Raw genomic sequence first — 26,515 nt, 5'->3', positions numbered from 1 at the left:
TTGGTTTAAACCTGTGTCAAAGAAGCCTCTGATAGATGCCCCCAACAGAAATTTGTGCTTAACACTGTTAGTGAGGTCAATAAATCCTTGTACCTAGGGGAGAACCTACTACTGTGACTGTTAAATGGACATAGTATTAAGCCAACACCAAAGGACTAACTGGATACACAGATCAGTGTTTTTCTCAACCTTCATCAGAGAAGCTTACTTTTGAATAGATGGCAATGAACACTGAGGACTATCTGAGAAAGCCCCAGAAGAATGTGTGTATCCAGTATAGCAGGGTCAGTAGTACGCTCCTCAGAGAGCACAGTGATAGCCAGAAGGGATGAAAACTGGGGGGGGGGGGGGGGAGACACACTGTAACCTGGACCAGGGGGCTTGAATCTAGCATTGCTGCTGCAGCCACACACAGTGCTGAGCTGGAAGACGCTCACCGCTTCTGTGAGTCATATTTAAGCCAGCCACCCCTAGGCTGAAATGTCTTGGTCACTTCGTCACCCCTCCCTTCTCATTTCCTGAGTCTTGTAAAGCTGACTGAACCCACAGAGCCATCCTCGTCTTGTTTGGACAACACGGGAAGAAAGGACATTTCCCTTTCTCTACTCTCTCCACTTTCTTCTTCAGAGCCACCACCTGGCCTGGGACTTGATCTCAGGTTGCCAGGGCAGCTAAAGCATAACTTAGCCCTCCATGGATCTGCCTTACTACCATGGCCAGCTGACCAAGAGAGAGTGTGAAACCCTGCTCCTCAAGGGAGGCCTGGATGGCAACTTTCTGATAAGAGACAGCGAGTCCATGCCAGGAGTCCTGTGCCTCTGTGTCTCGTGAGTAACCTTGTCATCATGAGTTGAACCCTGATTGATGGCAGCCATATACTGAGGGAGTTGTATCTCATTCTACTTTGCAATGCTAAAGATCCAGGCATGGCCAGGAGAGACTAGAAAGATGTGCCTACCCAGCTCTTCTGCCTGCCTTTCCTTTCCAGTGGTGGATACCACATGAGCAGACCACGACAGTAGCAGTGGGGATGGTGGGGAAGGAAAATGATATGTCTCTATTTGATGTGGAGAAGGGTAGGGGCCCTTTATAATATTTCTGCCTGAAAGGCTATTTGGCGTCATTCACTTGCAATATTTAAAGTGCTAATATTTCATACTTTGTCAGGTTGGTAGAGGATTTTGTAGGCTGCATTTCTTTGTTTCTTTTTATGCCTTTTGTGGCCTTTTGAGGCAAGCAGACGTTATTGTCATTTTCTAGATGAAGAAAGAGAGAAACACCAAATCCTTTATCACGTCTGTTACAGACATTGAGGAGGACTTTGTCAAGGGCCCTCTTGACAAGTGTTGTGATCATCGCAATGGCAACTTCAGGCGGGGAGAGATAGTAGGGCGAAACTCTGAATTTGGTATGAACAGGTAGGAAATCCTAGCAAGGAGCAGGATGGGGGTCAGTACATGGAAAAGCACTAGGAGGAAACATCAGAGAGAAGGGAAATGCTAGCTAAAAGGATCCCAGGATTTTAGCTGAGTCAAGGCCACTGTGATTAGATACAATCTGAGTGATGGTGGCTGACAGAAGAATCTGATGAGATACTAGGGGTGCTCAGATATTAGTGGAGCAGGAGTCTTTGATAAAGCTGAATTGTGTAGGGAAATGCACTGGTGGGCCTAGGGTGTTTAGGAGCTTGACTGAAGTCTGGGTGAACAAAGAACTGTCACTGTAGGAGAGGACTCTCGTGCTTCTTGGAGTTTTGGAGAAAGTAAGAAGGAAAGGTGATTGTCATTACTAATTGTTACACAGAGATCTTTGTTTCTTTAAATGGTGCCTAGACAAATGGGTGTGTGTGTGAGAGAGAGAACATTAAGTCAATCTTAGCTTTTTAAGCTAAAAGTGATATTCAGGTGTTTGTTTGTTTTTGGTGTGTCCATCTGTGGTTTCGTGTGTCAGAGGCATGGTCCCAATGTATTGATGTTAAGAGATGGAACAAAGGGAGACTATAGGTATTGGAGCTATTACCCTCGGAAAGATCTTGGGGGACTCTGGGTTAGTTCTTCCTAAGTGGGTAGTTAGAAGAAGAAGAAGAAGAAGAAGAAGAAGAAGAAGAAGAAGAAGAAGAAGAAGAGGAAGAGGAAGAGGAAGAAGAAGAAGAAGACTGGCTCTTCTGCTGATCCCTGTTCTGGTTTACTGGCTTTCCATGTGATCTCTCCTTCTGCATGATGTCATCTGCCACTATGTGATACAGCCAAGGTGGCCTTCACCAGAACTGGGGCCATCTTGAGCAGATGAGTGGCAAGTGCTGGGATCTGGAACTTCAAATTGATAAGAAGAAAGTGTTAATTCCCAACGTGGAGAATAAGACCACTACCACAATTTGAGCCAAATTTAAAGCAAGCTTGATTTTTTTTTAATTGGGATACACCCAAGAGCTGGCTAGTGATTGCCTCCTAAGTCAGGTTAAAGAGAGCAGCCATGAATCCATTTCTTGGGCCCCTTTAAGGAGCAAAATCATGAATAGTTTTACAGAAGAAAGATTATAGGGCAATAAGGAAATACAAAAACAAAAACAAACAAACAAACAAAAAACAAACCAAAAAAAAAAAAAACCCACTAAAAACTGAAAACAAAACTATCAGAGGATTTATTAAGGCAACTCCATTTAGTGAAAAAGGAGGTTTATTTTGGGGTAACTAACAGCCAGTAAAGGGGTTGGTTACAGGATCCGGGAGAGGTGAAGTGCAGTCCAGCAGTGTTCTCTGGAGAACTCTGCTCGGTCTATCATCCAGCATACAGGATCACAAGGAACCAAGAGAGCCAGCATATCCAGATCTTGGGCCTTAAGGGCTCCCATCTAGGCCCTCAGGGGCAGGTCATAGGTAGGCCTGGCAGTTACAGGAAGCATCATTAGGGGTGGTGCTTCCAGGTCAAAAATATCATGTGATTAGCATGATGATGGTGAGCATGGTCACCATGATTTGGAAAGGTTCAGGGAAGGGTCAAGGAGGGTCAGGGAGGGTTGGGGTATTCTCAAAAACAAGTCAAAGTCATGGGTTAGGAAACAGAATAACTCAGCTCTTACGGTAATCATAAACTTATTTTTAACAATATAGCATAATCACTCCTGCCTTCAAAGGGGAGTCAGGTAAGTTCCTCAAAAGTACTAAAATTAGTGTTACACCATTGCACCTTTGGATGGGAGATGGTAAGAGCTTATTATGGTGGAGTACATGGCAATAGAAAAAAATGCAAGTGACATCCTTGAGACTGGACAGATCTTGGCCAGTATCCCAGGGTACATGGTCTACATTGTGATTCTCTTTAAACTTGACATTTATTCTCAGCTTCCCTGAGGTGTGTCAACCCAGCTCATATGTTCATCTAAAGCAAATGTCACTTAGGCTTGTTTAAAAAGACAAGTCAAATGAGAAAGGAATAAATGAATAAATATTTGCTGAGCACCTTCAGATATCAAGCATCACCCTCTTGCTGCCCAGGTCACAGAAGGACATCTCATGTCCTCACCTATGTCACAGAAGAGCAGATGAGATGTCATGTGTGCTCAGACATAAAGTATAAGTCAAATGACCCTAGTGACCTCATCATAGACTTGATGAAAGCTTATTATCATCATTATTTAGAGTCTCTCATAGGCCAAGCACTGTGCTAGATCCTCAGCTGATGCCTTCAACACAGGCCAGAGCATAGTAGAGGAAATTAGGAAGTAAGTGGATCCTATGGTGCATGCCAGGGCTGTGATGATTAGAGCCTCATGGTGCACTGTGGGAGCTGATAGCACAGAATGACTGATCCAGTAGAAGCAGAAAGTCTCACGTTGATACTGAGTCTTGGAGGATGACTAGAACAGGACCTTCTTTTACTCATTCAGCAAAGCCTATACTGAATTTCTTTAGGTTCCAAGCATGGGCCTAAGCCCTGGAGCACAGAGACGAGTACTGGAGGAAATGTCCCTTTGCAAAGATCCTTGTAGTAACTAATGTCATCCCTATTTTAGGAGGGGAAAAAACAACTGCTCTTATTTGTTACTAGTTTTTGTCTCTTGAGACTGGGTTTCACAAAGTCCAGGCTGGCTTTGAATTCACTATATAGCTCAGACTGGTCTCAAAATCACAGAAATTGACCTGTCTCCACCTCTTAAATGTTGTGACTACAAGTATGCACCATCCAACTGTTGATATAATATCCCTCATCTTGACTTTACTAATGTCCCCAGGGCCCTTGAAATACGTCCAGGGTAGTTACCTCAGAACTATGTTATAAAGTTCCCAAGCAGGGAACCTGAACCTTGGTTGTGCCCTCATATCCAGAATCTTGCCATCCCACTTGCCAGAGACAAACTCCTTCTTTGCTGTACTATATGGACTTCTAAGTGGTCACAGAGCCAACCAAGGAAAGCATGAAGTACTCATGCTTGTTAACCTAGCAATTTGGATTGCTAATTTGGTCTATAGCGTGAGGCTCTGTCTCAAAATTCCAAAAAGTAAAAGGAAGGAAGGAAGGAAGGAAGGGAGGAAGGGAGGGAGGGAGGGAGAAAGGGAGGGAGAGAGGGACAGAGGGAGGGAGGAAGGAAGGACCATCTAGCCAGACATGGTAATGTATGCCTGGAATCAATTTCAGCCCTTGAGAGGGGGAGGCAAGAAGATCTGCAGTTCAAGGCCAGATTTGGCTACACAATAAGTCGAGGCTAGCCTGAGCTATATAACATCCTGTTAAAAAATAAATTAAAAAAGTAAGAAGATGAGGAGGACAGGAGGAAATAATGAAAAGGGTGGAAAGCCTAGAGAACCTCTATTTAGCAGCTTGACTAGAGAGCTACCGTACTCATGAACAGGAAGCCGCATCTGACCACCCAAACACATACGAGCTAGAAAACCTCCATGTGTGAAATGTCTGTGTAGTGTGACTTTGTGAAAGTGAGGAAATTGAAACCTTTGCAACTTACAGAGTCCAGATAGGGTAGATATTAGGGGGCAAAAAGGATTCACTCATGGAAAGAATCCATCAAGGGAAGGGTAGACTTTCTGTAGCCATTGAGAAGCTGCAGGTGCTGTCTGTATTGAGAGGATTGGGACAATGACTTTCTCTCATCAGAGTTGCAACTTCCAGACTTTTGGAAAGAGTTCAGAAAGAAAAGCAATAAGCTGAACAGTCTATATTGTGCATAAGACATTTGTAAATGCCTTTTAGAAAAACCAAAGTGCTGGGTGTAGTTCACTGGTAAAGAATTCGTCTAGCATGCACAAGGCTCTGAGTGCAATCATAGTACCAAAATACAATGACTACTACTAAAATAATTCTCACAATAAAATTTAAAGCTAGGCATAGTGACTCTTTCCCATGTTCCCAGTATGTAGGAGGTTGGGGTAGGAAGATTGTCATGAGTTTTGGGCCAGCCTGAGCTACTCAGTGAGTTTTAGATCAGTTTGGAATATAGTGTGAGATCCTGTCATAAGGACAAGAAAAAAAGAAAGAAAGAGAAAGAAAGAAAGAGAGAGAGAGAGAGAGAGAGAGAGAGAGAGAGAGAGAGAGAGAAAGAAAGAAAGAAAGAAAGAAAGAAAAGGGGTGAGGAGAGAAAGAGACAACAATGAAAGAAAGAAAAGAGAAAAGAAAAGAAAGAACACAAAGAGCCATGAACAAATATAAAAACAAAACAAAAGCAGAAATCATTTCCCTCTACATTTAGAAGTCACTTTTCAGCACATATATCAGCAAACTTTGCCGTGCACATATTGCAATTGTATATGTAACAAATGGCTCTCTATACATGATAATTTTTAGCTAGATTTTCTCTGTACGTATGTGTGTGTGTGTGTGTGTGTGTGTGTGTGTGTGTGTTCACGTGTTAGTATGGAGATGGTACACACATACATATGCATATATGTGTATTTGTGGAGGCCAGAGGTCAATGTCAAGCATCTTCCTCAATGGCTCTCCATCTTAGTTTTTGAGGCAGGATATCTCATTCATTGATCCTGGAGCTTACTGATTTGGCCAGACTAGCTTGCCAGCCATCTCCAGTGATCCTCTAGTTTTCTCTTCCTCAGTGCTGGGAATATAGACACAGCACACCATGCTCGGCTTTCACCTGGGTGCTGAGGATCTGAACTCACTTCCTCATGCTTGTGCAGAAGCACTTTACTGACTGAGCCATCTCCCCAGCCCAGCAAAGCTGGCACTATCATCCCCTCATGACTGAGTAGCATTTTGCTGATTAGAATTATTGTAATTTATATATAGTCAAACATCTAGGTTATTTCTAATTTCTTATTTTGCATTTTATTTGTTGGATTAAATGTAATTTGGAACAATTGACAGTTTTGTTGTACTCACACATTTGAAAATTTGCCTTTCATAAAAGTCTAGACATTTGAATTTTGCCATGCACATCAACAAATTAATACAGCACCAGCTTACACTGACACACGTTCCAATCTAAATGATGGGACTCAAAACATGGCTTATTACCTTGGCTTCTCCAGGGTTTCCCCAACACAGCATGGAAAAATATAGTTCACAATCGTTTGACATCATTGGGTCCTATAATAGGTTTCATTTCCTTCCACTGACATTTTGAAGCTTGGTTAAAAGAAAACGAAAAGGCTAGACTACAAACGTGATTTTCCATGACATTGACCACAGGACTGGGACAAAATACTCATGAACGAACTGTGCATGAATCAGATGAGATCTACACATAGCACTTCATGATTCAGCAACAAGTGACATTTCCCAAGGCTAGCCCACGCTGCAGTGAAACAGTTCAAAACAAGTGAAGCCAAGAGGGTCCAGCATTACAAATGTTTTTTTTTTTTCTCTTTAATTTTCTTTGTACTCAAGTTTCTTCTCTTCTGTGATATTTATTCTGCTGCTAAACCTATCTAGTACATTCTTCCTTTTGGACTCAGTGGACTTTTATCTCACTGCTTTTTGTGAGGTATTATCCACACTTTAAATTTCCATCTTTCCTCCAGAGTCTTAGACTTCTGGAATAAAATTGTGTTATTATCCTTGTCTTCTCCTATTACCTATCATTCCTGAGTCTATTTCTATTGATTAACTTTTTACTGCTGGTTTACTTCTTCTCATTGTTGATTTTATTTCCTGTATTTATTTGTGCCTGGAAATTTTTGATGAGGTGCCAGACACAATGAATTTTACCTTTTAGTGTCAACATTCAGCATTCCCACAAATATTCTTGAACTTTGTACTAAGAGGCACTAAGTTATTTGGAAATGGTCTTACCTTTTGAGGGTTTACTAGAACCAAGAATAGCTTTGGTTCCAGAGTGACTTCTGTTCTGTTCCCCTACCGGGTAGGGGTGGGCTGTCTTTCTGCATAGCCCACTGATGGATATACAAGTAGTTCTCTGTTCCACAAATTCTAATTGGTCTTAATAAAAACTGGAGTCAAGTATCGGTGTAAATGCTGAAAGATCAGAGTTAAAAGTAAAGGAGCCTGCCACTAAAGAGACTTCTTACCTTTACTGAATCCTCAGACCAAAAAGGGAGGCTGCTCCTGTCTCCCCCCACCTCATATTCCTGTCTCCACCTCCCTGGTGTGAGCTTCTGCCACCTGACTCTGTTTCTCTTTTAATCTGGATCAATCTCTTGTAGTCCAGGGTGGCCTTGAACTCCTGATCTTCCTGCTTCCTCCTCCCAAGTGCTGGGATTAAAGGTATGTGCCACCACTACCTGGCCTTTATGGTTAACTAGTGGCTAGCTCTGCCCTCTGATCTTCAGGCAAATTTCATTTGTCAGAACACAAACAATCACCACAGTTCTCCCCTGTTCAATGAGGAAGAGAACTGCTTTCAGATCATAAACTCTGGTCACCTTGGACTTTGCTTAGTTCCAGTTCCTCTTTGCATTAGAAGAACTGTTAGACACCCCCACACTGAGTCACCATGGTCCTTGCCAGGCCACAGGAAACATGCCTTCCAGCCGAAACCAATGTAGCAAGCCTGCTTTTCCTTCCATTCTCTGGGGGATCAGTGTCCTGAAATAGCCAGTGTTTAAAGGCTGCAATTCCATGGACCCTTTCCTAGTTTGGGGGTGGCGCTTTTTGAGGAGAAGGGATCATAAATGTGGTCCCATTATTTCATCTTGGCTGGAAGCAGAAGTTCTAATTGATGTATTTTTAGTACTTACCACAAATACTTGTATTTATTTAAAAATACTGCTGTAAGCCACAAAAAGGAGGCATCTTGTATTGAGCATTCACTATGTACCAGGCTGCAGGTTCACCATTTAGCACAACTATTTTAATCACAAGTTCAATAATATGACTTAGCAGAGAAAATGGAGAATTAGAGGTAGGGAGGTATGATGTTTTGATTTATAATAAAAAGTTGGATCTCTGTGGGGGGTGATGAATGGCTTTTATATGTTAACAAATGATTCCAAGATGGTCTGTAGCACGAATTGTTAGAAGGTCTTATTAAAAACAAACCCGGGAGCCAGATATTGGGGTGAATGCTGGAAGATCAGAGAAGCAGAACAAGCCACAGCCACATCACCTTGCCATTTCCTCAGCTGATCCTGTTTCCTCAGACTGGAAGCCTCTGAATCCTCATCCAAATGGATCTCAGCTGAACTGCTGCTCAAAAGCCTAAAAGCTTAACTAGTTCCTGTTCCTCACACCTTATATACCTTTCTGCTTCTTGCCATCACTTCCTGGGATTAAAGGCTCTTGTTACCAGGCCTGGCTGTTTCCAGTGTGGCTTTGAACTCACAGAGATCCATCTGGATCTCTGCCTTTGGAATGCTAGGATTAAAGCTATGTGTGACACCATTTTCTGGCTTCTATAGCTGTCTGGCGGCTGTTCTGTTCTCTGACCTCAGATAAGTTTATTAGGGTGCACAGTATATTGGGGGAACCATATCACCACAATAGCCTCAGGATGGGGATTGGTTGTCGGAAAGACTGGTGGATGAGCTCTATTCCAACTTCCCAAGACAGGAGTACAGAGAAAAATAAAGGTTGAAGTTGCTGGGTGTGGTGGTGCACACCTTTAATCCTGGGATGTGGGACTTGGGAGACAGAGACAGGTAGATCTCTATATCAGTTTGAAGCCAGCCTAGTCTACACAGTAAGTTACAGGTCATCCAGAGCAACATAGTAAGACACTGTCTCAAATAAACAAATAACGATTGTAACAATTATAATACGGTTAAAAGTGTATATGAAGTACAAGGGGGAAATGGAAGGTGACTAGTGGTTTGGGGACCTCTCTGAACACCTGAAATCTGATGCGCAGATGAAATGGAGAAGGAAGTCAATCTGGTGTGTGAGGGAAAAAACTTACAGTTCTGATTTGAGAACTTGTGGATGTGTTTAGAGCACAATAAGAAGGGTGGTGTATCTGGAGCATAGAAAAGGGCAAAAAGTGAGGTTCGATTTATGGATTGTGTAGGTCCTTGGCTACTATAAGGACCTTCTACTTTTATTTTAAAAAATAGTAAGAATCAGGGAGGGCTTTAAACAATGTGGTTTGATATCTATCTGTAAGTCCATCCATCCACCCATCCATCCATCCACCCATCCATCCATCCATCCATCTATCATCTATCTATCCATCCATCCATCCATCCATCCATCCATCATCTATCTATCTATCTATCTATCTATCAATCAATCATCTACCATCTTTCTATCTGTGCTTACTTACGTTCTGGGTATGTGCTCACTGTAACTCAGATTATCAGACTCCTGTATATGTGTGTATGGGTGTGTATACTGCTTGTGTCTGTGGAACTTGCTTATTTGTTTGTTTATCTATCTATCTATCTATCTATCTATCCATTTATTTATTTATTCAGGGAGTCTCACACTCTAGCTTAGACTGACATCAAATTCATGGCAATACTCCTGCCTTGGCCTTCCAAGTACCAGAATCACAGGCAGACCAGCACCCTGAGCTTATGTAAACAGAACTCAGGGCCTCAGGCGAGCATTCTACCCACTGAGCTGGGTTTCTTTTGTTGATCTTACTTGCACTCCCTTGTTCTGGTTTTTACCTCTCCTTGCTTGGGGTTTGTCACCCACACTCTTTCTGGCCCTTCCCATCTCTCCTCTTCTCTGGCTTTCTTCCTTCTCCCAGCTCTGAGTTTTCACCTCTATATCCCATTGATAATTGTAAAGTATTATTTAGGATGCTATCTGTGGAATAGACTGAAAAGAGTTCCATATTAACACAGCAAGGCCAGGGGAGACCCCTGAAAGAGTCTAAGCCATCCGAAGTTAGGAAAGTAAAAATGGAAGTAATGTGATGTGGTTCAATCAACAAATGGCATTAAGGTACCCAACCACCATCATATATTATAGGACATGAAGATGACTATGGCCCATCTGGACTTTATTATGAGAAAGAAATCTGGCATAATCATTGAGGCAAAAATCATGGCTGTTTTCTGATATTTATATCAGATTAAAGCAAACTGGTATTGACTACATTACTGTAAAGAATTTTTTTTTATTTTTTAAGATTTATTTATTTATTATGTATACAGTGTTCTGTTTACACATATCCTTGCAGGCCAGAACAGGACACCAGGTCTTATTATAGATGGTTGTGAGCCACCATGTGGGTGCTGGGAATTGAACTCAGAACCTCTGGAAGACCAGCCAGTGCTCTTAACCTCTGAGCCATCTCTCCAGCCCTATTTTTTTTTAAAAGATTTATTTATTTATTATGTATACAGCATGTATGTTTGCAGGCCAGATGAGGGTACCAGATCTCATCACAGATGGTTGTGAGCCACCATGTGGTTGCTGGGAATTGAACTCAGGACCTCTAGAAGAGCAGTCAGTGCTCTTAACCTCTGAGCCATCTCTCCAGCCCCAGCCCTATTTTTTTATTTTTTATTTATTTTATTTTTTTTTCCAGAGCTGAGGACCAAACCCAGGGCCTTGCACTTGCTAGACAAGTGCTCTGAGCTAAATCCCCAACCCATAAAGAATTTTTTGAATGGATGCATATATACATACATATATAAAGAAAGCATTTTTGCTTGGTCATCTTTGATTATTTAATCTAAAAAAGAAAATGTAAGTGTGAAACTGTAACTATAAGTACAGTAATTTTTAATAAAATTGCAATAATTCATCTATACTCCAAGATTTTGTGCTAGTCAAAGACCCAAGTAAAATAAGGATGTGAGAATCAACACTACACATAGTTTATTCCTTTAGGGGGCTTAGTACAGACAGACATTTCTTCCATAGATGGGATATTGGGTTTGTGTTATGGCCTTGGCAAGTGAAATTGGTGCTTCTGATGAGGCTCAGCCAAAGGTAGACATGTATACAAACAATATACACAAAAATAGAAGAAGGGTATTCAGTCAAACAAACAAACAAAATAAATAAATGAAAGCATACCTTTGCTGTCTAAATACAGAATGTCAAAAGGTTGGTGAGAAAAATTATGATTACTCAGGGCTTAGTTCTTTGCATATTTTAAAATGTCTTGTTTTTGAGTTTATATAAAGATTGGAACAGTCAGGAAATGCCTGGAATCTAGAAGGCTCCCATCAAGATCACTAGAGGATTATGCAGCAAAACCTGTAACTTGTCCCTCCCTCCCTCCCTCCCTTCTCTCTCTCTCTCTCTCTCTCTTTCTCTCTCTCTCTCTCTCTTTCTTTCTTTCTTTTGTAACTTGCTTTCAATACAAAAATATTGATCCCTGTAAAGTTCAATATGTCATTGTTGTATGATATTTTGTTTGTATTCTAACAAATGAAGTTTGCCTGGAGATCAGAGGGCAGAGCTACTAGTTAACCATAGAGGCCAGGCTGTGATGCACACACCTTTAATCCCAGCACTTGGGAGGAGGAAGCAGGAAGATCAGGAGTTCAGAGGCCACCCTAGGCTACACGAGATTGAATCAGTCTTAAAGAGAAACAGAGCCTGGCAGTGGTGGTGACTGCCTTTAATCCCAGCACTTGGGAGGCTCAAGCCTTTGATCCCAGCACTAGGGAGATGGAGACAGGAATATAAGGCAGGTGAAGACAGGATCTTGCCAGCCCATTCAGTCTGAGGATTCATAGAGACAGGATCGCCTCATTCAGTCTGAGATTTCATAGAGGTAAGAAGTTTCTGGTAGCTGGCTGCTCTGCTTCTCTGATCTTTCAAGTTACTACCCCGATATTTGACTACAGGTTTTTACTGTTAAGATTAATTAGATTTATGCCTCAGTTCATGGACGGTCTTCCCAAAGTTGAAGAAGATGTGGCAGGATTATTAAAGATGAATAAACAAGAAAATTTGGGGGGAGGGATCCTGCATTATCATTCCACAGACAGGTAAAAGACCTTTTCAGTGGCTGACAGTCTACTCAATAGCTGAAAATCTACACAAAGGCAAATTCTCAGTGGACATTGAAGCCACTGATGCACCTCCTCTTCCTCCCTCTTCTCAGCATTCCTGCCTTCCTTGACCTTCCCTCCCTCCATCTGTTCTTCTGTCCTCCTTAGTGTTTGTGTTAAAATTTGCATTTGAATAAAGCCATTTTCTTTTATAATTAAAAGGGACATATTAGGTTTATGGAGTTTTAAATCATTTTGAAGAATGTTCTCTCTGTCTCTGTGTGCATGTGCATGTGTGTGTGTGTGTGTGTGTGTGTGTGTTGAGGGGGCGGGATGTGTAGGCATTTATGAAGCACATGGAAGCCTGAGGTTGGTGTAGGGCATCCTTGGGGATTGCTCTTTCACCTTATTCTCAGAGGTGGATTCTCTCAGTTGAACCCAGAGCAGAAAGATAAAGCTAGTTTTAATGAAGGGACTGCTGCACTGTTGGGAGCAGATCACACCCAGACCCCTGTTTCCAACACCAAGAGATCATTGATGAAGCAAGAGAGATAGACAAGTGGTGGAATCTGAATCAGGCAGAAACAGAAACCACAGGCCTAACAGGAGCAAAAAAGGGGAAGCCTGTGCCAGGGTAAGCTGGTAAGTTCTGATTGACTCTGTTGGTCAGTGTAGCCAAATAAGGAATGTTAGTAGCTAGTCTAACCTTGGTGGACAGTCTCAGGAATGGGGAAGTGGTCAAATAAGGGAATCTAGGGGCTTAGCACAAGGAAGCACCATGTTTGGGCTTGTTAGAGCCCTTCACTTACCAGCCAGCTTACTCTGGGGATCTCCTGGGTGTACCTTCTGAGGCCGAAAAGACAGGTCTGCCACAACCACCGGCATTTCATGGGTTTTTGAAGATCTGAACTCCAGTCCTCACACTTGCGTGGCCAGTGCTTTAACCACGGGGCCACCTTCCTAACCCCTATTTTGTAGTTATTGTAATAATAATTTAATTTAATCACATTAGAAATAATTATGTAATTTATTACTGAATGCTTTCACTTGGCTTTATATTCATGAATTATTAACATTTTATTTTACCTTAAAGATGCACTTTTTTTTAGTGTTTGAGTTTTTGCCTGCACGTGTATCTGTGCACCAGGAATGTGCCTGGTGCCCACAGAGAACAGAAAAGATCAGACCCCCTGAACCTGAACAACATATGATTGTGAGCTACTTTGTGTGCTGGGAACTGAACCTGGGTCCTCTGTAAGAGCATCAGCCGCTCTTAACTGTTGAGGCATCTCTCCCTTTTAAGTCCTCTTTTAAGTTTTGTTTTGTTTTTTTTTTCAAGACAGATTTTTCTCTGTGTAACAGCCCTGGTTGTCCTGGAACTTACTTTGTAGACCAGGCTGGCCTCGAATTCACAGAACTCCACCTGCCTCTGCCTCCTGAGTGCTGGGATTAAAGAAAGGCATGTGCCACCATGCCTCACCCTGTTAAGTATTTTAAATGAACTAAATGTGAAGGACCACCAATCTTTACTTTTTTTTTTTTGCTTTGTTTTGATTTTTTTCAAGACAGGGTTTCTCTAAATCTTTACTTCTTAATAAATGATAAAATGTTGGCGTTATCTGCTTTGTTTCAATATTGCTATCTCATAAAATACACATTTTTCTAATTTTACTAAATTTTATCAAATTGTTCTCAAAGGTATTATACCCTGCAGTAATTGGTAAATTCTTCAAGCTCTGCCAGTCTCATGTGAGATGAGACATCTCTGTTGCTTACTATGCATTTTTCTAGCCAGTATCGAAATGAACCGTCATCTTTCCTGTGTTCACTGACATTTCTTTTGTCTTAGTATCCTCATTATACATTAGTGCTGTGATTGACTCTCTCAGTCTCTGGACATTTTCACTTTGTTAACAGTGTATTTTGATAAATAGAAGCTTTAATTAAACAAACAAAAACACATTACTCTGTTTTGTCGCTTGAAATTTTTACAATTAAAAATGTCTTTTTTACTTTGAGGTTATTAAGATGTTCATTTGTAGTTATTTCTCCAAAGCTTCTTTACTTATTTTATTTTATTTTTTTTCCAAAATGGAGTTGTTCAAGTATGGAGCAGAGATCCAAGTTTATGTGTTTCCACATGGAAATGATGCTACTTGTGGTCTCTTTCCTCACTAATCTGCTATGGCAGAGCTGTCTATCAAGCCATCTTGCACACACCTCTTTGGAACCAACTCCTCATCAGCGTTGTAAGAAGCCTTAGAGCTGTGGAGACAGGACTTTCCTCCCGACACTCCAAACTTTTGCATCTCTAAAATTGGCCTGACTATTCTAAACTTAGACTCTGTTGTGCGGAGGAATGACATGATCTGACTCACAGTTTATACAAGGACCACACAGGCTCTTAGTAGTGACGTCAGAGAATGACTGGAGCTGTGTCCTTGAAAAGGGAAAATAGGAACTTGCTTTGGAGAGCCAAATACACAGCTTTGTCCACAGTGATGATGGCAGAGTATTTGAGTTGCAGGCTTTGATGTGTGCAAGCATGGCATCGATACAAGCTTGGCAGTGGTAGGTGTGGCAGCAGTAGGTGTGGCAGCGATGGGCGTTGCACTGTCTGGGAAGGGACAGTGGTGAGCATGTGCTAGAAGACTAGGGTTCTCCCCTGAGTGCTCCCGTCGTCTGCTGTTTCTCACTGGTGATTACTTCACTGAGAGATGGACACACGCACTTGACCTTTTAAACTGCATGCATATATTACTCTGATGAAAATAACATGTAATTGGAAAGTAAAACCTATAAAGTCTCTCACCTTAAAAAAATAGTCTTTCTCCCTCCACTCAACAATTGGGAGCACTGGCCACCTTAGGCACCAGACAGGCATGTGGTGCACAAACATACACACAAACACATAAATTTTTTTTTAAAAAAGGGAGAGGGTGGGTTTAAGAAGAAAAGGCAAGAAAGAAAATTGTTTCTGAGAAACACAGGAAAATAATTGATTCCCTGGAACCATTAAGAATTTGAGTGAGTTGGGCAGGAGGCAGAGGCAGGTGATCTCGGAGTTCTAGGCCAGCCTGGTCTACTGAGCAAGTTCCAGCACAGAGAAACCCTGTCTTGAAAACAAACAAACAAACAAATAAGCAAACAAAAAAAAGAGTTTGAGTGAAGCTTGTAGGCAAATTTCTAAATAGTCTTATTAAATAAGAAACATGGAGCCAAATATAGGGGTGAAAGCCTTAGAGACCAGGGAAATAGTGAGAGCCACCTACTTTACCTCTCCAGCTCTGCAGCTACCAAAAAGGGGCTGCTTCCTGTCTAACCTCAGCCTTTATTGCCTTGCTGTTCTGCCTTCTCATTGGCTCTTAGCCCAGCTACCTCACTTCCTTGTCACTGCCTGTCTGTACAGACCTCCAGATCTCTATGGTTGGTACTAGAATTAAAGGCTTGTGTCACCATGCTTGGCTCTGTTCCCTAGTATGGCCTAGAACACACAGAGATCCTGCCTGCCAAGTGATCAGATTAAGGGTGTGTGCTACCACTGCCTGACTTTCGTGTTAATGGCTTGCTATTACCTCTGATCTCCAGGCAAACTTTATTTATTAACATACAAATAAAATATCACCACATTTTAGCACAAATAAACTATCACCACAGAAGCTGGTCATGGTGGCACATGACTTTAATCTCAGACTTTGTGTAACAGAGATGGGGGAATCTCTGTTGAGTTCTGGGCCAGCTTGGTCTACACTACTATGAAACTCAAATATTTTACATTGGTATATTGATACAAATTTAAAGTTATTTTTGTTATACTGTATATATGTTTCTAATCTTGTTTAAGGTATTGTGCTTATGCAGCTTATTTTAAAATGTAATGTATAATTAAGAAATGCAGGTTATTTGTCATCTATAATCAAAGTTGTAGTCATGTTAGGTATGTTTTCAAGATCATACAGAGATATATTTTTAGATAGATAGGTGATCATCAAACACGTCAAAGGCCTATAAAATATGGCATTTAAGATGTTTAATAACCTAAGGCTTTTCATGACAGTGAGACAAATCTGCTCCTGACAGCACCAATACACTTCATAAATGAATGGTGGGCATCAAAGAACCTCCATATGGAGTTTGCTTTCAATGTGGCAAAGCTAGCCATTTGGGCAAGAAACTTGCCCAATGTTTCACCTCGATTGCTGACAGTCTGCTGTGCAAACTGGACAAGCAGAACACAAAGGAAAAAGATTGCTGAACTTTGTCAAAATAAAGCAGGATAGTCCTTCAAAACTCCTGCTTCATAGAAAAGTCTGCCAGACATTCTGCAGGACACACAGGAAAGTGACTGATGAAATTTGCCAAGACTAGGTGGGACAGTCCTTTAAAATTCCTGCTTCATAGAAGAGTCTGCCAGATATTCTAGGCCTGTAGACTGAAGATGAATGCCCCAACATTATAGAGGAACTGTGGGTGACTGTCCAGGCAGTCAGATGACTGTCGTTTCTATAGTTTTAGAAGTGACTTACACTGCCCTTCCTATTTATTCAGGTAGTATTATATCCTTCTGGAGTCTTTAATGAAGTTGAAGACTAGATATTTATAGTTACAGTTTTCCATAGTTATGAAAAACTACAAAACTTTGGACTCACTAAGATAGGATAAATAATGGAGTATTTTTTTTTCTGGATTTGCCAAATAAAAATGGACTGGATATTGCAAAGGTAATTTTTACTTGGTAATTGTTCTTATTGTATAAAGTGTTACTATGTTGAAGTTACCTTTTTATTTAGACAAAAGGGGGAAATGTTGTAAACTATTATTTTAACTAGGTAAAGATGTGTTACATTTGCTTATGCTGCATTTGTTTAATGAATGATGTAAGGGTTGTTACGTTTGTTTGTGTTGCATTTGTTTAGTTATGTAAAGATGTGTTGTATTTGTTTCACCTTGCCTGCCTAAGGCATCTGATTGGTCTAATAAAAAGCTGAAGAGCCTATAGCTAGGCAATAGAGGCATAGGTGGGGCTGGCAGGCAGAGAGAATAAACAGGAGGAGAAATCTAGGCTCAAGGAGAAGAGAGAGGAGAGGAGAATGAGGGAGAAAGAAAGGGACATGCCCAGGGCCAGAAGCCAGGCAGCTGCTAGTCAGCCAGACACAAGAAGCAGTGAAAGTAAGATCTATAGACGAAAACAAAGGTTAAAAAGCCCTGAGGCAAAGCATAGATGAAGAGAAACAGGTTAAGTTATGAGAGCTAGTGGGAAGGCATAAGATAAGGCCGAGCATTCATATCTAATAAGAAGTCTCTGTGTCGTGATTTGGAAGCTGGTTGGTGGCCCAAAAGAAAAAGCCTGGTACAAGATGGAAATAGTGTATTGATTAAAATCTCAAGATCTGAACTGTAATTTCTACTGACACATATTATTTTCATACTACGTAAACCAAAGAAATCATAAAATTGAAGTTTGTAAATCAAACCATTGAATTAGGCTATACTTCCTTAACATTCACATAAATCATATTATACATATATATACATATGTACATATGATATACATACATATGTATATCACTTGAGTAATTAAAGGAAATGATGATAATGATGGGTAAGTAATCTAAGCAGGATAAATGTATTAGTTTGTTTTTTACTGCAGTGTCAAATACCATGACCAAAAGCAACTTTGGGAGAAAATAGTTTCTTTGGCTTACATGTTCAGATCTCAGTCCATCACTGAGGGAATTCAGGGCGTGAACCCAAGCAGGAGCAGAGGCAGGAAACATGGAAGAAAGCTGCTTTCTGACTTGCTCCTTAGGCTCACGTTCAGCTACCTTTTTTTTTTTTTTTTAAAAAAAAAAAAAGATTTATTTGTTTATTTATTATGCATACAGTATTCTACCTGCATGTGTCCCTGCAGGCCAGAAGAGGGCACCAGATCTCATTATAAGTGGTTGTAAGCCACCATGTGGTTGCTGGGAATTGAACTCAGGACCTCTAGAAGAGCAGCCAGTGCTCTTAACCACTGAGTCATCTCTCCAGCCCCCCCTTTTTCTTTCTTTCTTTCTTTTTTTTCTTTTTTCTTTTTTTTTAGAGCTGAGGATCGAACCCAGGGCCTTGTGCTTGCTAGGCAAGCTCTCTACCACTGAGCTAAATCTTTAACCCTTTTTTTTTTTTAACCATAACATCTGGTATATTCATGCATAGAGCAGTGAATTCACATGGGATATGGAAAAACAATGGTTATTAGTGATGAGTGCACGTGTGCGTGTGCGTGTGTGCATGCGTGCATGCGTGCATGCGTGCGCGTGCGTGTGTGTGTGTGTGTGTGTGTGTGTGTGTGTGTGTGTGGTAATTTGTGGCTAGGAGAGACTTACTTCAGATTATCAAGATTCAGAATATTTCACCCTGACTTGATAATGATGCATGCATGACTCTAAAGTAGCCCACCTTCCCCCGTCTAGGGAATCACAGTGAAATGAACTTCTCCTACAATGGTAAATACTAGAAGAAGTCACTTTGTAATGCTATTTTAAATATTGAGACAAAATCATTCTTGGAATAAAAGAATACACCCTTGGAACTTTAAAGAATTTTTATAAAATATATATCAGCATAAGTCAGAGAAATAAAAATATTATGGAGTTTGAGACTCCTGGGAAAAGACCACAGGCTTGATCTGGATTATACTTAGTTACATTCATTAAAATGGCTGGCAAGATAACAATTTCTGCGCCAAACTTGAGATTGCCATGAGAAGGGGAGAGAGGGGAGGGTTTTAAAGGTGAAACCCCAAGAAGACCTTGAGTTTCTGTACAAGCAGGCTATGGAAGCCAAAAAATCAGTTAGTCACATCAGAACCAGATGGTCACCGAGGATGTACATTTTGAGGTAGGGGTCTCTGAGTCAGGGTTACTGGGAACTTATCTTCCAGGGACTAGCAGCAGAGAGACAAGCTAGTCAGCACCAAGATGGATGACTATCCTAAATGAGTGTCTTCTGTCATCAGAAAAGGAATAATAATGTTTCTCCTTTGTGTTTTTAAATCAATTTCAGCTGTCTTTTTCATACTTGATAGGACCTGCCCAGGGATGGCACAACTCATAATGGGTCTGCCCTCCTACATCCATCATTAATCAAGGAAAGGCCCCATAGACTTTCATACAGGCCAATCTGATAAAAGCATTTTCTCAGTTGAGGTTTCCTCTTTTCAGATGACCCCAGTTTGTGTCCAGGTGACAAAAAAATTAACCAGAGCAGTCAAGGAAGAAGTTGAAAGTGTGTAAGTGAAAAGAGTGAAGAGGAAAAATTGATGGATTGGGAAGTCCATGGGTCAAGGAATGGTGGACTCAGTGAGGTTGAGAAAGAGATGAAAAATGATAGAACAGGTCGTGTGGAATTCTGGTTATGAAATAGTTGTACTTCCTGACAAAGGTCAAGTTGTAAGCAAGGACCTTCAATTCTTTGCCCTCATCCTCTCGGGTAGAGTTCACACTCCATCATCTCCAAGAGGTTCTGTGTTTCAAAACTCCTTTTTCTTTCAAACTGAGATGAGAGAGTCTGGTAAAATGGTCGTTTTCTCTTGGGATCTAAGACTGAAAAACACATTGTGTCTAAACTATAAAGACAGCCACTGTGGAGATTTCTATATAAGAACATTATGATTCACAGAGTCATTTTCCTATAGGTTTAAAAAGTTGGTCTACACCTACCGAATCTTCAGAGAGAAACATGGATATTACAAAATACAGGTAAGAGGACATAAGGACTGGGACACAACCAGTGTGGGGATTAGGGGAAAGCTGGGGTCATCTCCTGAATCTTTGATGTGACCACATGGAGGATTTCAAAAACAGGAGTGCCACCTCAAGTTTGATAAGCAGTGAGCTTGACTTTTCTCTGAGGGAAAGAGGCCAGTACTAGAGTTGAATTCCATGTTTTAGTAACCCTGGCTGTTCCTTCAAACTGTGGAGGCAGCTAAGCCCGCCCCTGTAAATGTCAAACACATGGACCTGGACTCCATTGAAAACTGTTGTAATACTAACATCTGAAGATGGGAGTGGGAAGGGCGGGTGGACACAAGCTCCAAGGGTCCAAAGTCAAACATGTCCACAGCTGCCGGAAAACAGAACAGGAGCCATTTAATAGCTGGAAGTTTTCGGGACTCCTTTAGTTTTCTTGGTTTCCTGTGCACTCAACAGAGAAATCTCTTTGCTTCTTTTGAATTTAGTTATATTCTTTAAGAAGTAAGTATAACAAATGTAATGGAATTCTTAATTACCAACATAAGACCTTAAAATACATTTTGAAAAACATCTTCAATATGCTCATGTAACTGTGAATATCCGAAAGAGATTAGAACATACAACGATCCCTAAAATACTAAAGCATCTATTTTTTCTTTTGCTGTGGAGGACATCCTTGAGGCAATTGGTAAAATTTGAATTAGTTTCAAAATTCAAACAAGATTAGTAACTAGTACTTCATGAAAGTTAATTTTCTCATTTTCATCATTATAACATGATTGTGCAATGTCTTTGCCTTTTGGGCTACTGAAGTACTTAGAATTAAAGAAATATCATGCCTTCAACTTAACTCCTCAGATGTTTTTGAATATTTCTTTGAGGTTATAATAATTGTATCATGGTCCATGCCCTTTCCTCCCTTCAGGCTCTCTTACACACACACACACACACACACACACACACACACACACACACACACCTAAATACATAAATATAACCCACTCAGACTGCATAATGTCACTTGTATTCATTAACTTTCCACTAACCTGGCTGCCTAACACGACTTGAACATGGCTGACACCACCAGACTTGTGAATGTGGACAGGGGAAAGCTCATGAGGCCTCAACCCTACTTAAAGAAAGACAGGCAACTAAAAGATGCTTAGAGTGGGAGAAATGGTCCTCTGCCAGGAAAATCACACCAACTGACTATTGAATACCAAACGGTCAGCCCTGAAAACAGTTTTTTAAAAAAGGATATACATATGTAAACTGGTTATGGTGGCTCATGCCTGTAATCCTAGCACTTAAGAGGTAGAAAGAAGCAGGGGGTTCAGAAGTTCAAAGTCATCCTCACGTATATAGTGCACTTGAGGCCAGCTTGGGCTACTTGAAACCTTGTTTCAAAATTAGAACAAGGGGTTGGGGATTTAGCTCAGTGGTAGAGCACTGGCCTAGCAAGCACAAAGCCCTGGGTTCGGTCCTCAGTTCCAAACAAACAAACAAACAAAATACATATCTATACATATGTATATTCAAATATATATAAGCGTATACATTTTAGAGAGAATAAGAAAGCAAACAAATAAAATATTATTATATAGAACGTAAGTGGAGAATTTATGGGAATTTTAATGTTACTATTTTTCCAATTCATCTCTGTCTGTCTGAAATTATCTCGAAATAAAATGCCTTCTGTAAAGCAGACTATTTTGAAACCCATTTTTCCTTTTGTATGCAGTGGGGAATTCTGGATGGTCCCCCCAGAACCTGTTTTGTCCCTTTTGTTCAATTTTATGAACAAAACAGGGAGCTCTCCATGTGGCACATAACTCAGATCCAGAGAAGCATTTGGCTGAAGGAAGGCTTTGCATTACAGTCCTGCAGCAGGTGATGCTTGGAGCTGAAGCGACCCCATTAAGGAAATGCACGCCAAGCATTCACATCTCTACCCTGGAGGTGAAGCATGCAGTTCAAAAAGCCACCTTCCAGCCATAGCTGTTGGCCCATGCTAGGGCTATAGGACCACCATGGTGATGACCAAGAAAACCACATTCAAAGAGCAGGGGAAGAAAACTCTTTGTTTTTAAATTCCTTCTGTAAAGTCCTATCAGAAAAGAGGAATTTTCTTTTCTTTCCAGTTGCTAACCAGAAAACAAGTCCACGATTGCACTAAGTCACATTGACATCCTACTCTCAGTATAAACTGGGACTTGTTTCTCTTATCTGCGCCCTGTGGAGAGTCCACACGCATCTTACAGGTCAACAATTTTTGCATTTTCTCTCTTGAGTCCCCCTAACTTGACAGCCCGGCACAGTCTGACAGGGAACCCCAGTGGAGCTGCAGTAAGAAGCACCCCAGACAACTTGCCACTTAAACAGTGACTGAGGATCTTTAAAGTAGAAGTCCCCTTTATAAAGAGCAGCTGGGGCCCAAGGTTCCTCTTCAGAATGAGGAACCTCTACGGCAGGCAGTGGGGGGGAACACTGGGCCTGAGCGGCTAGCCTCGTCCTTTCCGCTCCTCAGCTCTCAGACGCAGCCCTAAAAACCACTGTTGCAAGAACTGTCATGTTTTTCCCACAGTTGCGCAATGGAGAGCGACCGTTTATTTAATGTCGTTGCAGACGGCGGAAGGTGTTCCAAGACAGATCTTTCCAAACCTGGAGGAATTAGTCTCCAGATATGAAAAGCCAGGTCAAGGACTGGTGGTTCACCTTTCAAACCCAATAATGAGAAACAGCTTCTGCCAGAGAGGGAGAGGAGTGAAATCAGAGCCGAATGTTTATGGTAAGAGCCCTGACAAAGGGTCAGAAGGGACCCTGGATTCGACATCCCCCAGGGTCTACTCTGCAGAGTGGCGATGGAGGACTTGTTCTAGGACATTACTCTAAAGAGCTTCATCCTGACAGGTGCAATTTCTACTGCACTGAGACACAGCATCTTCTAGCCCCTTCGTGTGGCCAAGGCATAGAGTTGCCTATGCTAGGACAGCCAGGAAGGAGAGGAAAAGGCCTGAGTGAAAAGCTGATTTGGAGTTCATTCTGTGACCACGTGCAGTCCACTCACGGGAATAAATGCACATATGAACAGGTTTTCCCTGAAAAAAAAAAAATCATGTCAAATCACCCACCAAGGCTTACCCTGTTATGCTTTGCTCCATCTTTGACAAGCATTCATTTATAAGATGATCAGGGACAAATTAATTTCATATATATCCCTAAAGGTATGAAGCCATTGAGACTCATGGGTGTCAGTATGTGTGAGGAAAGTCTATTCACGGAACTCTCAGATCATGTTACGGCTTACCCTCAGCTTCAGTATCTGGCCATTGTGGTGAATTTTGAATTAAACACAGACACACACAGACACTCAGAGACGTTTATGGTCCCACCCAGTTTCTCATGATGCAGTGTGTGGTTTTATTCTGTGTGAGAGGGATTGCAGCTGTCTGTGGGTGGCCATGGTGATGAAAGCAGATCAGCTAACTAGGGAAAACGGTGAGAAGGCACGAGTTCTCAGGGAGCCCAGGAGCATCCATAGCCACGCTATTCTGTCTGAGCAAGGTTGCCCTTTAAGCTGCCCTGGTAAGCTTCCCATTTCTCTACAAAGATGAAGAGTGGCATGTTAATGATTAAGATAAAAACCTGCCCCCTATTGTTGTTTATACCCATTTATCACCATTCAGGGGATTGTGTGGCCCTTATAATCTGATCATTTTCTGTAGGTCCAGCCACAGGTATAGACCCACTGTTCTTTTCTACCAAAATTTACGGAATTAGGAAGTATAAAAAATGCTCAAGAAATAGCCCAGTTGGTAAAGTGTTTGCCTTGCTTGTGGGAGGCCCTGAGTTAGATCCCTAGAAAGGATGGTTTTGAAAATCTGGACATGGTGGCACGTGCTTGTAATCCCAATGCTGAAGAGGCAGAGACAGGTAGATCCATGGGGGCTCCCTGACCATCAGACCTGGTGAGCCCCAAGCCAGAGGAAGACCCTAATAAGGTAGACAGAACCTGAAGAACAACATGTAAGGCTAACCTCTGGCCACACACACAGGCACCCATGTGCACACTCACCTGCATACACGCATACAAGCATGCAATTACACTGACACACAATGTGCTAAGGGGAAGAAAACACAAATGTGTCCAAGTCAGATGCTTGTGCAAACCAAGATGAGTTGCTGGGGGTGGCTGGGGTGGTAATAGTATTGTCTAAGCTGTAACAAAATGCTACCAAATCCCTAGAAGAGAAGGAGCTTGGAAGAGGTCTTTCCCAAGAACTGGGCATGGGTCTGACCACACCAATAGTCAGACCCAGTAGAGTGTGCTCCAGGTACTCAGCTACCAAATGGAAAATGGTTTCAAATTGCCTAAGTTCTTCCTTCCCTTCCTCTTGCCTCCTTAGAACAAGAGCTGCTCTGAGGAAGGCATGGAATTGCCACTGGTGAAGGCAGACATTGAGTACTAGAGACTAAGGCTCTATTTATCAAAAACAAAAAAACCTATTTGGCCAAGGAAGTTCCTATGTCACTGCAGCCTTTGAAGACGTCTCTTGGATGTGGCATCGGCACTGCTTTTTGCCTGGTGTTTCCTTGAGTCGGGCTGGCTGGTGGGATGTCTGGGTGTGGTGTCTCATGGCTGTCCTTTGCTTTCCCCCAGAGAACACTGACAAGGACTATGTGGATATCTTGCCTTGAGGACAAGGACATAGGACAAAATGAGCTAAAGGAGAGATGGTGGAGCTCTCAACTGCCACCACCACTGCAAGTGTTTATCTAAAATGCCAATTTCTAGCGGACCTCTGAGACCCTCCTGATCTGGGTAGTGGGATCTTCTCTACTGCAGCCTCGGAGAAGTCACTTTCTGCACGCCTGCCTTCTGGCACACTCACAAGAAGCTCCAAAGCCACCACTGACCTGTCACTCTCCTGTCTTGGAATTGGACAGCCAGAATCCAGTCTTCTGACTGGTCAGAGGCACTGCCACTGGACCCTGGTTGATGGCATCTAAGGACCATGAGAAGGACAGCTTCATAGAGAGGAGAGAATACTCAGCAGTCTGTGACTTTGGACAACACACCCTCTCTAGTGTGGTTGAGTGGTTGATACACACTAACCTGGACCCTCTCTTGAGCCTGGTTGTCCCAGGTGGAGCTGGGGTCTGAGCAGAGGAATCAAGGTCTAAGGATGCTGAAGAAGCAAACATGTCCTCCACCTGTGCAGGTCTTGGTCCTGATGAGGGCTGTGGCCCATCCATGTTCCCTTCCCCTTCAGTTTGGGCTAGTCCCATCTCTTCTTTCTAAGGTTGGCTTTCTGCCAGACATTCCTATGGCCACAGGTTTTCCTAATTCTATATGTGCAGCAATCACTTTACCAGCTCTGCCTTCTGATAAATGTGATAAAAATATTTTATTTTTTGGTTAGCATACAGAGAAGTGGGTTTCATTTCAACCTTTTTGTACCTATAAACCATTATACTCTGAGGTTTTTGTGTGTTGTTGTTTCTCTCTCTCTCTCTCTCTCTCTCTCTCTCTCTCTCTCTCTCTCTCTCTTTTTTTTAGGCAGAATCTCAGTCTATCCTCAAGCCAGCCTCAAACTCAAACCTCCTCAGCGCTGGGATTACAGGCACAAGTGATCATGTGTGGCCAATACTTTCTTCTTTCTTGACCTTCCTTTGTACTGCCCCTGTCCTTCCTTCCTTGCTGGGGCCCTCCTGTCCCCAAAGAGAATCCCTTCTGCCCATATTCCATTGCCTTCTCTGTTCTTCCTCCCATCTCATCATCCAATTTCTGAACTTTCATGTCCTCCATATATGTGTGTGTGTGTGTGTGTGTGTGTGTGTGTGTATACACACACACACATTTAAATCTTGATTTTACATATAAGAAAAATGTGGTTTGTCCCCTTCTGAATCTGATAAATTTCACTTAACATAATGACCTTCAGGACTGTCGATTTTTTGTGTGTAAATGCTATAAGTTCATTGTACAATTCCATTGTACCAATGTGTGGCTATTTTAAAGATGTTCTTGCATGGGTGGTTCTATTCCTGCCTACGTTCTAAGTGCCATCAGAGCATAGATGTGGCCTCCCCTCCCCCGCTTATGGAAACATGATGCACAGAGATATGCCCTCCCTGCACATAGGAATTATGGACTGAAAGCATTTTTGTCTGAAGGATTGGATGAGCCGACTTTAAGGCCTCTTGAATTTTTCTGCTAGTTCAAAAATGTTAAACCAAGCTGGACATGTAGCTCAGCAGTAGAACACTTGCTTAGTATGTGCAAGGCCTTGGTTCAATCACCAGCATATATTAAATAAATAAATAAATAAATAAATAAATAGATAAATAAATAAATAAATACATAAAGCAATAAAGAAATGAATAAATAAATAAAATTAAGGCCTGGTTAGAAGTCAAGTGTGGTGGTATACATCTGAAATCCTAGTCACTTGG

The 26,515-nt window shown here is 41.7% G+C and overlaps 1 protein-coding gene across 1 annotated transcript; it reads left to right on the top strand.

The window, feature by feature from the left end:
• The first annotated feature begins 649 nt into the window (after positions 1-649).
• Sh2d1b (SH2 domain containing 1B) lies at positions 650-25,528 on the top strand. Its single transcript, XM_036203013.1, has 4 exons — positions 650-827; positions 20,002-20,065; positions 22,685-22,847; positions 24,720-25,528. Exons 1-4 carry the CDS (start codon positions 694-696, stop codon positions 24,755-24,757), a joined length of 399 nt encoding a protein of 132 aa, XP_036058906.1. The 5' UTR covers positions 650-693; the 3' UTR covers positions 24,758-25,528.
• Positions 25,529-26,515: the final 987 nt, after the last annotated feature.

The sequence above is a fragment of the Onychomys torridus genome, chromosome 11 (assembly GCF_903995425.1).
Source record: "Onychomys torridus chromosome 11, mOncTor1.1, whole genome shotgun sequence".
Taxonomy (NCBI): Eukaryota; Metazoa; Chordata; class Mammalia; order Rodentia; family Cricetidae; genus Onychomys; species Onychomys torridus.
Note: the sequence above shows the minus strand (reverse complement) of the source record. Positions and strands in the feature narration are given on the sequence as shown.

Coding starts and splice junctions, on each gene's coding strand:
- Sh2d1b (XM_036203013.1), top strand. CDS start 694: ATGGATCTGCCTTACTACCATGGCCAGCTGACCAAGAGAGAGTGTGAA. Junction 20,066..22,684: donor ATGGATATTACAAAATACAG/GTAAGAGGACAT, acceptor ATGTCGTTGCAG/ACGGCGGAAGGTGTTCCAAG. Junction 22,848..24,719: donor ATCAGAGCCGAATGTTTATG/GTAAGAGCCCTG, acceptor GCTTTCCCCCAG/AGAACACTGACAAGGACTAT.